This window comes from Oratosquilla oratoria, chromosome 40 (assembly GCF_046742065.1).
Source record: "Oratosquilla oratoria isolate Oo_2021 chromosome 40, ASM4674206v1, whole genome shotgun sequence".
Taxonomy (NCBI): domain Eukaryota; kingdom Metazoa; phylum Arthropoda; class Malacostraca; order Stomatopoda; family Squillidae; genus Oratosquilla; species Oratosquilla oratoria.
Window position 1 is genome coordinate 23,531,391 of NC_134816.1, and position 16,045 is coordinate 23,547,435.

The window sequence follows — 16,045 nt, forward strand, 5'->3', positions numbered from 1 at the left end:
TATCAAAATAAACACCATGTAAGGACGGAGCCTTTATTGTATTAGTATGCCATCTCACTTGTTACAGGTTTCTCAAGTACATAGTCATAATACACATGACTGAGATTAAATAAGAGGAATGGGGGGAGGGAGAGAGGAAGGGAATGGTACTTTGATGCAAAGAAGTGGTGTGGGGGTTAAGGAGTAGTTATGTGTGAATGATATTTTGATACATTGAAGGGATTTCTCACTGTCTTCTATTTTCCTGGATGAGGTAATGGAGGGGGGGGGGGTGGAACCTATTAAGTGAAGTGGCCTTGCTGTGGATGTGCTGTGTCTTACTGCATTGCTTCTGACCCAGGGCAGTGGATGGGATACAAGGATGGCCTGTCATCCACGTGGAGCTAAGATGAGAGGGAGGAAAGGGTAGTGGATGGGAGTGGAATGAGTGGGAGTGGGTATATGTCTTTTGACTTTGGCTACCTCCCTGGTAAGGGGTGATGGGATAAATCCCTTGGTATATAGAATAGGTGTGATCACCTGAATTTTATATTTTAATTGTTGTAATAAAATGTATTTGAGACAGGTTTTGACACATATGGAACTTGTTTTAACAAAGGTACATGGCGGAAAGCACAAGGCTGAAGGCAGGGGCTATCCACGTCCTCATAAGCAGTTTGCCCCACAATACCCAGAACAGAAGGGGGAACTGATTGGACATAGGACCTCCCGCAACAGTGTGAAGGAGGTATGGTGTGTTCTATTTAATTTATTTTATAAATGTTTAGTTTAGATTTTCTTCTTCTTCTTCTTCTTCTTCTGAGAGCAGGCTAGGGCGTCTTTACTTATGGGGAAGGTTGAGATGATGATGATTCAAATCCTGCTTGGGGCAAGTTGAACCAAGGATATGGTTCATTAAATTCCATGCTACAAAGCCTACTATAAGGGACACTGTTCTAGCCTTCCGATACGGGAGAATTTGTGACGTTAAACGAAATAGATTTACTCCAGAGATGCCTTTTTTCATGAATGAATGCTTTTCATATCTACAGTCAAATGTCTTCATCAATACTTAGAACTTAATCCATGATTAGTATACCCAGTGCCTCGGCATTTTTTTTTTATTTTATAAATTTATTTCCAAAGGTTGAGAAGAGTAGTTCATTGGAAAAAGGATCTTCGGTGGAGAAGCGTTCAGTTCATCCTCCAAAGGTCCTGGCAGATAACTACTGGTTGGATATGCAGAAGAAACAGGCTGTACTTGAAAAGGAGATAAAGAAAAATATCAGGTAATTTGATAAACATACAGATTGACCTCTCATTAACGAACTAAAAGGGGGGTAACGGTGTCTGTTGATGTGAATAATCTGTTGATTTGGAGTGGTTTTTGGGTGGCATAGTGATTGCACAGCACCAGACAATAGCACCAAAAACACTGCAAACATACATACATACATATTCCAAGGTCCCCTTACAAGGCAGGTAGCCAAAAAGGAAAAGGCATAAAATCCTTCCCACCCATTCCATCCCTGAATACACTCCACACCCCTCCACCCTCCCTCTTATCTTAGCACCTCCTGGATGACGGGTCATCCCTGCACCTTGTCCACTGCCCTGGGTCAGAAGTAGTGTCACAAGACACAGCATATCCACAGCAAGGCTGCTTCATTAAATTGGTGACCCCCCCCCCCCTCTTCGTCCCCCCATTGCATAAAAGGAGAAGACGGGGAGAAATCCCTTTGGGTTGCCTCAAATTTTGCTCACACATACTACCTCACCCCCCATCCCCCTGCCCATTCCACCTCATGCATCACAACATCATCCATATACAGCCATTCTCCATTCACCCGTCTTCTGTCCTCTCCCGTCCTTCCTCAACAGACATTCCCCTCTTCCCCAAAGCCCCCTTCATCCCATCCATCCACCTCATCCTAGGACGTCCACTCATGTTCACTCCCTCCACATCTGCCTTCCATACCTCTTTTACTAGTCTTTCTTCACTCATTCTTTCCATGTGTCCAAACCATCCTAATACTCTTTCATCAACCCTATCTCCCAGCTCCCTTTCCACCCCTATTCTCCTCCTCACTTCCTCATTTCTCACTCTATCTAGCCTAGTAACCCCCATCATACTTCTCAGACACCTCATCTCAAACACATTCAAACTCCTTCTCTCTTCCTCTCTTATGTTCCATGTTTCTGCTCCATACAGTGCTGTTGGCACAATCACTCCTTCATACAGTCTCCTCTTAGCATCCATTCCCAAATGTCTATTCCTCATTACACTCTTCGATCCACCAAGGCATTTACTCGCTTCTCTCAATCTACATTCTACCTCCACCTTCACTCCACCTTTTCCTGCCACATTTGCACCCAATTATCTAAAACTATCCACTTCCTCCAGTCGCTCTCCCTTAATACTCACTTCCAGTCTACTGCCACTTTCACCCCTTGTACATCTCATCACCTTACTTTTACCCACATTTATCTTTAGCTTTCTTCTATCACATACTCTCCCAAACTCTGTCAACAACTTCCTCAATCCCTCCTCTGATCCTGCCACAAGCGCAGTGTCGTCCGCAAACAACAGCTGGCTCACCTCCCACTTTTCTCCATTTCCTTTAACCATCTCCAATCCCTGACCCACTACCCTTGCATTTACCTCTCGCACTACCCCATCCATGGATAAGTTGAACAGCCAGGGTGACATAACGCATCCTTGATGAAGTCCCACCTTTACCTCGAACCACTCACTCTCTCCATTTCTAATCCTGACACAAGCTCTACTACTCTCATAAAAACTCTTGACAGCTCCTAGAAGCTTTCCTCCTATCCCGTATATCTGCATAACCTCCCACAGTGCCTTTCTGTCTACCCTATCGTAAGCCTTTTCCAGATCCATAAAAGCCCCAAAAACATCCTTCCCCTTTCCTATAGCTTTTTCACATATCTGTCTTACCACAAAAATCTGATCTACACAACCTCTACCTGTCCTAAATCCACACTGTTCCTCACCAATTACTCCCTCTGTTCCCCTCCTTATCCTCTCAATTAAGATCCTCCCATAAGCCTTCCCAACTACACTTAACAAGCTAATCCCTCTGCAACTACTACATTCACACTTGTCCCCTTTTCCCTTGTAAAGTGGAACTATACAGGCACTCCTCCGGCACTCTACCCTCTCTCCAGCAAACATTAAATAACCTCACCAGCCAGTCCACCATCACTGTACCTCCATTTTTTTTTTTAGACATTCTGCACCACAAACACAGCTAATTAACCACTTCAGTACGGGACTTAAATCTCGCGGGCAGCAGCCAATGCCAGCCGTATGACGTAACGTAATAATATTCGCATCATAAAATATAGTCACCGCTTATATCGATCGTTCTCTCTTTCACCCGCGAATTTTGAAAACCACAGAGAATGGGATTCAGGGCGCATTTGGGAGAATGTAAAAACACAGGGGCGACTACAATAAATATAATCAAGACGCCGATATGGCAGCATCGCGAATCCACTTGCTCCTCATGACGCCTACGTGTGCGGCACCGTATGGAAGGGGTTAACGTCCGTTAATGAGAGGTCAATCTGTATACCAAAAGGTTTCGTCCCCTTGTAAGGGAGGTAGTCAGCCAGAGCATGGACCTGCTATCCCACACCCATTAAACACCAGTTTGTTTCCCATTTCTCTTAACTAGGGGGTGTGCTGATTAATCAGCATTGGCAAGAGTTGGCACTTTGGTTGATTCGGTATATACAAGATTTTTTGTATGATGAATTGGTGATGCATCACAACACTCACATTATAAAATATAAAGTCACCACAGATTCACTCAGTAATAATAAACACAGAAAATATGATCAAGCCAGTTCACAGAATTCAGGGGTAACTCAGCTACAGCTACAAAATAAATATAATCTTATGGAAGAGGTTAAGACTTGCTTCCAAATTGCTGTCATCCTCTCCCTTTGTACATTTCATCACCTTACATTTACTTTCATTTACCTTTAATTGTGTCCTATAACAGACCTACCCAAACTCTGCCACAAGTACAGGGAGGTACATACAGTTTATATCTGTTCAATAAAAGCTGGAGTCCGGGAACCATAATGGTGGAAACGTAGAAAACACCAGACTCAGAAGTAGGTAATTTATTCCCGACGTTTCGAGTCCTGTCCGGGACCTGTCCTCGGGATACAATGGAATACCTCCACTACCACACGCTCTCGCCCGGCGCAGGTTGCCGCGTCCCTCCTGTGGGCACGGCGACTTGTATATTTATACCATGTGATTTCTGTATTCCATTGTAACCCCAGAGGACGGGTCCCGGACAGGACTTGAAACGTCAGGAATAAATTACCTACTCCTGAGTCTGGTGTTTTCTACATTTCCACCACAGTTTATATATGTACATGTGTGTGTGTGTTTTTATATATGTATACTTTTTTTCTCCATGAAGGTGCCCAACTAAGAGCTGCAAATACAAGTTCTCTGAAGCCTCATTGTTGGATATACATCTCCAGTGCCATGGCAAGCCAGGCTCAGGGGAGGAGCGTACCTTCTTCTGCCACCTCTGCTCCAGCAAATTTGACAAGGTAAGTTTGCAAGTGGGGGATGGGGGGTGAGGGAGTAAGTGTGAGAAATAAATTGACACAGCCCAAAGGGATTTTTATCCCCGTCTTCTCCTTTTCTGCATGAGGGGATGGAGAGGTGGGGGTCGCCAATTTAATGGAGCAGCCTTGCTGTAGTTGTGCTGTGTCTTGCAACACTGCTTCTGATCCAGGGCAGTGGGCAAAATGCAGGGATGACCCATCATCCAGGAGGTGCCAAGATAAGAGGGAAGGAAGGGGGTGGATGGGAGTGGCGTATGTTAGGGATATATATATATATATATATATATATATATATGTATGTATGTATGTATGTATGTATATATACATACACCAAGGACTTTTCCCCCTACCAGGGAGTTAGCAAAGTCAAAAGGCATATATTCACTCCCACCCATTTCATTCCCATCCACTCCACTCCCATCCTTTCCCCTTTCCCCCCCTCTCATATTAGCTCCTCCTGTATGCCCACTGTCTAGGGTCAGATGCAATATAACAGGACAGTACATCCACAGCAAGGCCACTTCAGTTAATTGGCAACACCCCCCTCCATCCAGGGATGCATAAAAAGAGAATACAGGGAGAAGTCTCTTTGTGCTCCATCAAAATACCATTCACACATATACATAAGTTTCTTGAAAAAGAAAATCTGTAATGTCGTTTGAAATGGGTGTGTTGGACAATGTAAAATTATTTCTGTACTTTATGGTGACTGTATTTGGAAGATATTAACTTGTACTGTGTCTCTTCTGTTGGTATTGTTTTAATGATGGGTGTTTACCTACCTGAGGAACTAAAACATTTAGGATGGGATGAAAAGTTTAATTCTCTTTTGATATAAGTAAATGCATGTCGGTACAATATAAACTTGTATTCACATGTACACAAGTCATATACATGTAGATACCAACATATTGGAATAAAAGGAATTAGATTCATATCAGCTCTTGTAGATCACATACTAGTATGCAAATTCAAATAGACAACATATTGCATTGCAAAAGATATATGTTTAGAACTTTTATTGTAAAAATGTTTCATATTGCTCTTTTTTTTCTTTCTTCTTCTTCTTCGTCTTCTTCTTCCTCCTCCTCTTCTTCTTCTTCTTCTTCTTCTTCTTCTTCTTCTTCTTCTTCTTATCATTATTTATTATTATTATTATTATTATTATTATTATTATTATTATTATTAATTATAGTGGGTGCAGTGTCAGTTGCACTTGTGGAAGGCCCACAGTTTAGATGTTGACCTGTTTACTTGCGGAATTTGCCACACATACAAGACGTGCACCAATCAGCGCCTCCTTACCCACCAGAAGATTCATTCCCAAACCAAGGACTACATATGCACGGTGAGTCGGAGGAATGTATGTTTCGAAAGGATGTTCTCAGGTGGGTTTGTTTCTTGAGTCTTTTGTCTTTTCATCAACTTTTAGGGATGGATTTTCCCCCTTTTTGTGCTCGTTATTCTAATTAGGATCAATCAATCCGTTACCCGTGGCCTCTCTTGGAGAAGACCTGCAGCCTTCAGGTAGCTGGCAACAGCCTCCAAGTGGGACCATAAGGCATTCAAGGAGGATATATTGTATTGCTGTCTAGGAATTGTTAGTGTGGTATCTAAGTAGGATATTTTCATATACTTTACCATAAGGAAAATTTAAGTGTACAAAAATATAAGCATCCCTTGTAATGTGATTGGGTATTGTTGATTGAAAACTGATTATAAAGCTGGTGTCAACAAGGTGTACCCTAGAGTGGTGCACAAAGAGTGGAAGCGAGAGGAACTGTTAACTTGAGCAATGCCTGGTCTCAGAAACAGATCCAGTGCTCTTTTCACAATTTTTTTTTCATTATTATTATTTATTTATTATTATTTATTTTTATTTATTTATTTATTTATTTTTTTTTTTTTTTTTGTAGCTCATCAGCTATGCAGCTACTGTATACATATACTAAAAAGTCATGTTCTTCCCCCCTCTTCCTCTTCCCCCCTCTTCCTCTTCCCCTCCCTCCTTCTTACCCTTCCCTTCCCTCCCTCTCCTCCTTCCCCTCCCTTTCCCCCTTTCCCTCCTTTTTCAGAAACGATAAAAGAAATTTGTATTTCTGTCCTACAGGAATGTGGTAAAGGCTTTCGGCAGTTGGCTCAGCTGTTGAATCACGTCGTTTACCACCGACAGAAAAATAATGAGAAGGTTCCTCCATGGGCTTCCAGAGTCAAATGTTCTCTTTGTGATCAGTGGTTGACCAAAACAAAGAGTGGAAAACTACATATGCAGACAGTAAGTTCAGCAAGGGTGGTTGTGATAAGATATTTAATACATCTTGAGGGGTATTTTATTTTATTTATTTATTATTGTTATTTTATTTTATTTTTCCAAAGGTATGACTGGAGCCTCATTAAAATACAAAAAAAAAAAATGGCATTATGTGAATATAGAAAAGTAAAGAAAATGCTGTGCATTGGAATGACAAGAAGGCATATAAGCTTAGTGTCATAGACATTAGAGAAGCTTGGTAGATTATTGCTGAATAAGTGAAGCATCAGTTTAGATTGTCAGATTTGTTTTTTATGTACTTGCTATTTGCTAGATAGAGTGAGAAATGAGGAGGTGAGGAGGATAACAGGGGTGGAAAGGAAGTAGGGAGATAGGGTGGATGAAAGAGTATTGGGATGGTTTGGTCACATGGAAAAAACAAGTGAATAAAGACGAGTAAAAGAGGTGTGGAAGGGGTGAACATGAGGGGGCGACCTAGGATGAGATGGATGGATGGGGAAAAAGGGAGTGTCTGTTGAGGAAGGATGGGAGAGGACAGAAGAAAGGGGTGAATGGAGAATGGTTATATATGGATAATGTTGTGATGCATGAGGTAGAATGGGTGGGAGATGAGGGGTGAGGGAGTATGTGGAGAAAAATTTGACGCAGCCCGAAGGGATTTCTCCTCGTCTTCTCCTTCTCTGCATGAGGGGATGGAGAGAGGGGTTGCCGATTTAATGAAGTGGTCTTGCTTTGGATATGCTGTGTCTTGCAACACTGCTTTTGACCCAGGACAGTGGACAAGATGCAGGGATGACCCGTCATCCAGGAGGTGCCAAGATAAGAGGGTGGAGGGGAGTGGAGTGTGATAGGGATGGAATGGGTAGGAGTGGTTTTTATGCCTTTGTTGGCCACCTCCCTTGTAAGGGGGAAAAAGCCTTTGGTATATGTATGTATGTATGTACTTGCAATTGATTACTTGGGTATTGCTGTGGGTGTACTGTGTCTTGCTGCATTGCTTCTGACCCAGTCACTGGGCAGGAGACAGGGATGACCCTTCATCCAAAAGGAGCTAAGATCAGAGGGTAACGAGGATGGTAGATGGGAGTGGAATGGGTAGGAGTGGGTGTGTGCCTTTGACTTGGCTACCCCCCTTATCAGGGGAATAAAGCCCTTGGTATATAGATAGATTTGCAATTTGATAATACATACATACGTACATACATATACCAAAGGCTTTTTTCCCCCTTACACGGGAGGTAGCCAAAAGAAAAAGACATAGAAACCACTCCCATCCATTCCATCCCCTACATACTCTGCTCCCCTCCACCCTCTTCCCTCCCTATCTTGGCACCTCCTGGATGATGGGTCATCCTTGCATTTTGCCCACTGCCCTGGATCAGAAGCAGTGTTGCAAGACACAGCACATCCACAGCAAGGCCACTTCATTAATTTGGTGATCCCCCCCTCTCCCAATTTGATAATAGTTATGTAATTGTATGTGCCCAAGGTTGGAATGATAAATTCTCAATTTCTTTTACTTTCATATCAGGCTCACGAGAAGATAAAGCGCTATGGGTGCACAGAGTGTAGCTACAGGAGCTGCAGGAAGTTTGATGTGACTTTACACATGAGGTATGTATTATAACGTTATTGTATTGTGAAATGCTGTCGTATTCTTCATGTCTCCCTCTTCGGTTATTCTCTATTCTTTCTCTCTCTTTCTTTCTTTCATGATTGTCTTTTTGTTTCATAGTATTAAAATGTTCTCATACAGAGTACAAATACTGTGTATTATTGAACATGCTTTGCCCAGCAGTAAATGATATTGAGATATACATTATAATGTGTGCAAGTTTGAGTGCAAATGATATTGTGTAGGATGTCATCAATAATGAGAAAGTTTTACTTACTTATTATTTTTTATTTATTTATTTTTTTAATCAGAATTCACACAAAAGAACGTCCTCATGCATGTAATCTTTGTCCATATCGTACAAGTGACCATAATGCACTCCGAAGACATCGCAAGACCCATGCAAAGGACGAAAACAAAGGGAATGATGGGAAGGCATGTGAGGATAAGAGGAAGAAAGTGAAATATAAAGATGAAGTTTCAGAACAAAGTTCTCAGGTAAGAATAGTAATATACATATACTACATCTTAGTAATAGGTTATTCTGATTTGTCTAGTGTCCAAGCAATATGGAAATTATGGCTTTAGTTGTGTCAATAGTTTTGTGCGTGTGTGTATTCTCTCTCTCTCTCTCTCTCTCTCTCTCTCTCTCTCTCTCTCTCTCTCTCTCTCCATGTGATATCCAAGATAACATTCAACAATGAGAACTAAAATTGGGTATCTTTAGAAAGCCACCACCAATACCAGTAGCCATTAAAAAGTACCAAGTGTGGTGGCTCGGCACTGGAAGAAAAAAAAAATCTACTTATTTCATTCCATTCACATTTGTCCCTTAACTCTCCTTAAAATCATGTGAAAATTGGACTTTTGAATGATACAAACAGTTATTTAAATCACCAAACATTAGATTCAAAATCATGGCAGTTTGAACCACTGGGAGGGGAGAAGATAGTAAAGCAATTTTACATCTGTGGTGTGGTTCTCATAAATGACTTCATTCCATAAGAGCTACCTGTAGTAATTGTTGTTGCTTCGAGTTTCTGCCAGCACAGTATGGAGGGGTGTATTGTGCCAACAACACCGTATGGGGTAGAGACATGAAATTTAAGAGGCAGAGAGGAAAAGCCTAATTGTGTTTGAGATGAAATGTCTGAGAAGTATGGTAGAGGTAACAAGGGTGGATGGAGTGAGAAACAAGGAGATGAAGAGGAGAGAGGAAATGGAAAAGGAGAGTATTGGGATGGTTTGGACATATGGAAAGAATGAGTGAAGGAAGATTAATAAAAGAGGTGTGGAAGGTAGAGGTGGATGGAGTGAACCCGAGGGGATGAGTGAGGATGAGATGGGTGGATGTGGAAGGGGTGTTGAACAAGAGGGGATTGTCTGTTGAGCAAGGAAGAGAGAAGGCAGGAGATAGGAGTGAGTGGAGAATGGCTGTGTATTAATGATACTGTTATGCCAAGAAAGGAAGGGGTGGGTGATAGTGGTTATGTGTGAATGATATTTTAATGCAGCCTGAAGGGATTTCTCCCCATTTTCTTTTTTTCTGCATGAGGGGACAGTGAAGTGGCCTTGCTGTGGGTGTGCTGTGTCTTGCTGCATTGCTTCTGACCCTTGGCAATGGGCGGGATACAGGGATGACCCGTCATTCATGAGGAGCTAAGATTAGAGGGAGGAATGGGTGGTGGATGGGAGTAGGTGTATGCCTTTTGATTTTGGCTACCTCCCAGGTAAGGGGAAAAAAAAAAACCTTGGTATATAGATAGCTTCAAGTTTCACAAACTAGAAACCTACAGCCCCATGTTGGTCCAAAAGCCTTTTTCTAGATTTTTCTGTGAAGAAATGTTGGACAATTGTCTGTATTGTATTAGTGTGGAACTCTTTCTGTATTACTGTGATATGTTGGAAAACTTGGCAGTTTTAAGAAACAGACTTATTTTGTTTGTCAAGGTCATAGTCACACAAGACCTCAGCAGGTGCATAAAACAAAAGATCCGTTGGTGGATCAAATTCTATATATTGGAGTCATTTTGTTCAAAAGATTAGATATTTAAAAGGGGTGAGTGTATTTATTTATGTCTTTAACCAGTGTTTCTTTCATTTAGGACTGTTCTTTTACTACAACGAACCCTTCAGAAGTACTCAGGAAACATACCAGTGCTCACAATGGAAATGAGGTTCCTGTACATGCAGTACATGTTGAAGATGATGAACCTCCAGCTTTGACACCTCAGAGGGCTTTAAATGGAACTAAATCCAGAAATAAGGTCAAGAAATCAACCACAGTCGATCTTCCTAAAGACTCTAAGGTTGACGAAATGAACCTTATCGAAGAGATCACTGTGGTTGACAAGTCACATCTTATACCCTTCTCCCGACCTGCTGGCGTAAAGGAGTTAGGCAACAGTAAATCGAGTTCTGTGAATGGGAAATCTAATGTTATGGTCATCCCACATGGGATTGGAGTGAAAAAAGGTAACAGGAAAGAGAAAATTACCTTAATTGATAAATCTGATGTGATGGATTTTCCACATGCAAATGACAAGAATATGAAACTTATGGAAGAGATTACGATTGAAGACAAGTCACCCTCTGTGGTGGTAGTTTCTCAGTCCAACGGCATCGAGGCTGTTAACAGAACAAAAGGTATTGCTGCAGTGGGTGACCTGAAAGCACCAAATATCTACGGAGAGGAACAAGTTCACATTGTAAGTGAAGCTAACAAAGAGGCAAATCAGGAAGCTGCTAGTTCTCACATCATCATTAAACTCGGTAATTTTGAAACATCGTCCCTACAAGTACCGACCTCTCATATCTCAGCAGCGGAACCTAAGAGTATGAGTAACCATGAAATCATCAACATGAATAGTGTAAATACCAGTTGCTTTGGAATAAGTGGTTTGCATGCTGCTAACCTCGGCACTTATGGTGGGAGTCCGTGTGCCGCAAAGAACGGTTCAGCAAATTGCATGAACGAAAGTGAGACGAACAAAGATGAAACCTGTACAAATCTTTTAAATTCAAAAGATATAGATACAGATATGGTTGACTTGACAAACAGAGCGTTGAATTGCAACGAAACAAAGGTTCAAGTGAATGGGCACAGTGTGAATAGGAAGGACAATGTTTTAGATTCTGCCTTGATGACAATACCGCAGGTGGTGGTTGGCGAGCCCATGTCACAGGTGATGGTGGATGATAGTTTGCCGCAGATGGTGGTTAGTGAAACATTACCACAAGTTGTTGTTGGTGAAGACGGAGTTCAGTACATCTTGACTGTTGCCCCTAAAAAGGATAACAGAATAAATTCAGGAGAGTTTACGCTCTCCGCTAATTCTAGATAGTTCTACACCAAGGTATTTCATATATTTGTATATGTTACTTATTTTGATGTTGAAGTGTTTATAATGCCCTAGCTTTTAATTATGGATATTTGTTACATTCAGGGACAAGAAGTCTCGCAAAGTACCAATGAACGCTGTAACAGATAATACAGTTAACGAGTTTGTATATGTTAATGTTTACTCAAAAGGTTATCTGCTTATTCGAGTAGCTCTGCCTTGCGGTACTGGAGGTGAAAGATAATGTATTGAGTTGAATACCTTGGGGTATTTTGTAAATTTTAGTGTAATACATTACATAACAAAAATATGTTTCTCTTATAAGGGGTGGTGGTGGTCTAGCCAAATAAACACCCACCCAATGTCCATCCAATACTATTACTGCTCCCATATTGATATTTTGTGAATAATGAAGGATTATTCCTCTACCCCCACCAAATCATATAAATTAGTTGAAATTATTCTGGACTGAAAAGGGTTTGTATAAATTGCCCTTTGGTCTTCTCCTTATTTGTGTAAAATCATCAACCAGTAGGTAGAAGAATGTCAATAAATTGAAGGGTTAAGCTCGCTGGATGATATTTTGTTTCACTTGTATGATTAGACTTCCACAGCGAGACAAACTTGAACAATGGTTTATAAAACAGAATGGAGGCCTTGCCTTAGAAATCAGCACAATTACTTGCACTTGATAACAGTAAAGGAAACAAACTTCCAGTTGTTAAATTGAATAACCAAATCTCCCATTGGAAAAAATATATATATATCTCGGGCCTCACTTTTGATAATCATAGACCTGATAGTGAAAATCAACAACAACAAAATCAATATTAATGAGATCAATAGCAAGCATAAGCTTTGGTCATTAGAAGGTAACTAATCAGTTTATAAACTGTCCTTGATAAACACACTTGACTATGCTTCCATAGCATGGTTCCCAACTATCAGCATTATACACAATCATGCACGCAAACAACACAACATACGCTCTATAAAGGATTTGTGGGAAAACCCAGTTTCGGCTATGGCATTCCTTGGGGAGACGGGACTGCTCGGACAGACAGTCTAGGGAACGACAACAACAACTATCAGCAAATCATTGATAGGCTACAAAATATAACAATGACAACAGAATACATTAAAACTACCCCAATGTTGGGATGGTTTGGGCATATGGAGAGAATAAGTGAAGAAAGACTAGCCAAAATGTGGAAGGCAACATAAATGGGTATACTCGGAGTGAGGTGGATGGATGGGGTGAAAGGGGCATGGGATGGAAGAGGAATGTCTGTTGAGTAGGGAAGAAAGGGAAAAGGTAGGTACAAATGGAGAATGGTTTAAAATGGATAAGGAAATGATACACCCCAATGAGATTGCTTTGTAATTTTGTGGTGAGATGAAGGGGTGGGTTGCCATGTAATGAAACAATGGTGGCTAGCCAACTTTGGCTTTTGGATCCTGCATTACCTCCGATCAGAGCAGTGGGTGGGGGACAGGAATGATTCTTCTACAAAGAATAAATGAAGGAGGACATCAGGTGTGGTTTTGGATGGGTGAAGGGTATGGTGTTTGCTTTAACTTGGCCACCCTCTTCATAAGTGGGAGATGTCAGTTTCATAAATACACGGGAATTCACATACAGGAGAATGTGATTTATTCTATTTTGATGAACACGCCAAATGGTGTTTGTTCTGATATGATGCTAGAAGTGCTTATAGTTTTATACATTGTTGTATCATATGTCGATGCTATTTGAAAATTGTACTTGTTGTACAATGTGAAAGTTGCTAGGAAAGTGATTCCTTGGTCCATTTGTAAGGGGGAAAAAGCCTTGGTATATGTATGTATAAAAAGTACATTATAAGTTTGGCAGGTGTGCATAGATGAAGTACAAGTTCTATAGAATGAACTTCAGGTACTTGTAGTGTTTGCCTTTAGCAAAGAAGTTTCATGTATCAGGTGTGGTAATGAAGTTTAGAAAATAGTACTGATGACCCCAGTATAAAGTAACTAAATCATGTTAAAGGCTGTGAAAGTAACTTGTGACCAAAATAGAACTTCAGTTACCACCATATAGATATCATAATGTTCCATCTTATACATTTAGCAACAATTTCATAGTCCAGAATGAGTGTCACCCAGATTAATTGTAGTCAAATTATTGTCATGTAATGTGTAATGTGTTTACATAGTTGAGTTGTACAAGAATAGAAGTTATTTTTAAAATATGCAGTGTTTTGGCTGGTTCACCATCGTCTTGGATCACAGGCTGGACTTGTGATCATGAACCATTACTTAAATCTTTCACATGGTCTAGGTAATCATCGGTTGTGCTTACAACATATTTCAAGTGCATACTATTATATAGAAGGCAGTAGTTTTAAACATCCTTTTTACATAATTTCTTAATTTTTGTTCCTGTATAGAATGACAGTATTAGTAGGTGTCGGAGAAGACAAAGTATTGAACTTATGAGGTTTATTATAATCTCTCCAAAGGAGAGCTTAGGATTGTAACATTAGAGTATATGAGTGGAAAAGGTGGTAGAGAAATGCGGGGTAGAGCGAGAACACTATATTCCTGACGTTCGACTACAAGTCTTCTTCAGAGTGACAGACAGAGTGTGTGTACAGTCTTCTTCAGAGTGACAGACAACGTGTGTGTACACTATACTATACACACATGTTGTCTGTCACTGAAGAAGACTTTTAGTCGAAACGTCAGGAATGTAGTGTTCTCGATCTAACCCGCGTTTCTCTACCACCTTTTCCACTCATCTGTCTTACCTTCATAACAATTAGAGTATTTCTTCCCTGAGTGATGTATGGTCCTGTCTGGAGGTTGCTGAAAGTTACCTAAGGGGTGTTTGTTGTCTGCAAGAGATGGCAATGGACTGACTGACTGACTGACAGACTGACCTTACAGAAGATCAGACTTGTGTCTCCTCCTAGACCTACCAATATGTGTCATTATGAATTACAGTACTTTCATTGACTGACAGTGTTGGTTGGTTTTATCATGTAAGGCAGAGTATTTGTGCTTTTAATGAATTTCAGGTAATGTTAATCTTGCCAATATTTTGTGTTGTCAACGTTTTTCTGGGGGGGGGTGATTAATGAAGAACCTTGTTGATTTAAATGAATTGAAATTTGTAAGCATGTAGTATTGCATGTATGTGTATAGATAGGAAAGATTGTTTATGAAATTGTCAACTATACATGAACTTGTGACTCACAATAACTGAAGCGTAGTTGAATGCCGTTTATAACACTCATCTGCTTTGTTATTCAGTTGCAGGTATGAAGGTAGCACCCAAAGCCAGTATTTTTTCTTGTGTATATATGTATGCATAGCTGCTCTTTTGAAGTTGTATATCCCTATGTACTTAAAATATTTGAAATTTAAATACTGTATATGAGCCGTATGGACTGGATATGAGCCATCATTTGTATACTTGAAGTTGGAAGATGAAGTTTTCCCTGACTCAGAGTGGGAATGGAAAGATTAAGGAGAGCAGAAAGGAGGGGTAGTGAAAAATAAAAAGCAATGTAGTAGTTCTATAAATGGAAATTAGAATCCAAACATAAAAAAAGGGGGAAAAAATTGTCTAACTAATTTGTAGTTAGGGTCTAAGGTCCCTAACTAAAGACTGGACGAGAAAGAGGAAAGTTTTTTTTTTTTTTTTTTTTTTTTTTTTTTTTTTTTTTTTTTTTTTTTTTTTTTTTTTTTTTTTTTTTTTTTTTTTTTTTTTGTCTCTCCCCTTCCTTCCTTCCTTCCTTCCTTCCTTCCAATTGTGGAATGAATTTCAGAATGTTAGTGATGATGTGTTTTAGGTATGTCATGATACAGTTTCCTTGATATATGGGTTTGAGTTTGATGAACATGTTAAGGAATCCAAAAGGACATTATCTCAATAGTCATTTTTTTAGTGAAGTGATGATGATAACATTGGGCCCAGTGTTAACCACTTTGGTATGATGTAGGTGTCATTAGGCATGAGTGGGTATGCGAGGATGCCAGAGTCAATGCCTATATATATATATATATATATATATATTTTTTTTTTTTTTTTTTTATCCTGAGGTACCCCCCGGATTCTGTGAATTGATAATAAGGCAGTGACTTTATATTTTATAATGCGGGGAGTGCGTGATGCATCATGTATATGGCAGCCGATCCTGTGCACTAGAATTTGACTTGTACTGAAGTGGTTAAACGTAT

The 16,045-nt window shown here is 40.3% G+C and overlaps 1 protein-coding gene across 1 annotated transcript in view; it reads left to right on the plus strand.

The window, feature by feature from the left end:
• The window catches only part of LOC143020672 (uncharacterized), a 29,798-nt gene extending 14,276 nt beyond the window's left edge, over positions 1 to 15,522 (plus strand). Inside the window, exons 8-15 of the mRNA XM_076177263.1 lie at positions 599 to 727; positions 1,126 to 1,268; positions 4,443 to 4,578; positions 5,792 to 5,944; positions 6,707 to 6,871; positions 8,400 to 8,482; positions 8,795 to 8,981; positions 10,589 to 15,522. Of these exons, the coding sequence (XP_076033378.1) occupies positions 599 to 727; positions 1,126 to 1,268; positions 4,443 to 4,578; positions 5,792 to 5,944; positions 6,707 to 6,871; positions 8,400 to 8,482; positions 8,795 to 8,981; positions 10,589 to 11,827 (2,235 nt within the window). The 3' untranslated portion in view covers positions 11,828 to 15,522. The remainder of the gene's footprint in view (positions 1 to 598; positions 728 to 1,125; positions 1,269 to 4,442; positions 4,579 to 5,791; positions 5,945 to 6,706; positions 6,872 to 8,399; positions 8,483 to 8,794; positions 8,982 to 10,588) is intronic.
• Positions 15,523 to 16,045: the final 523 nt, after the last annotated feature.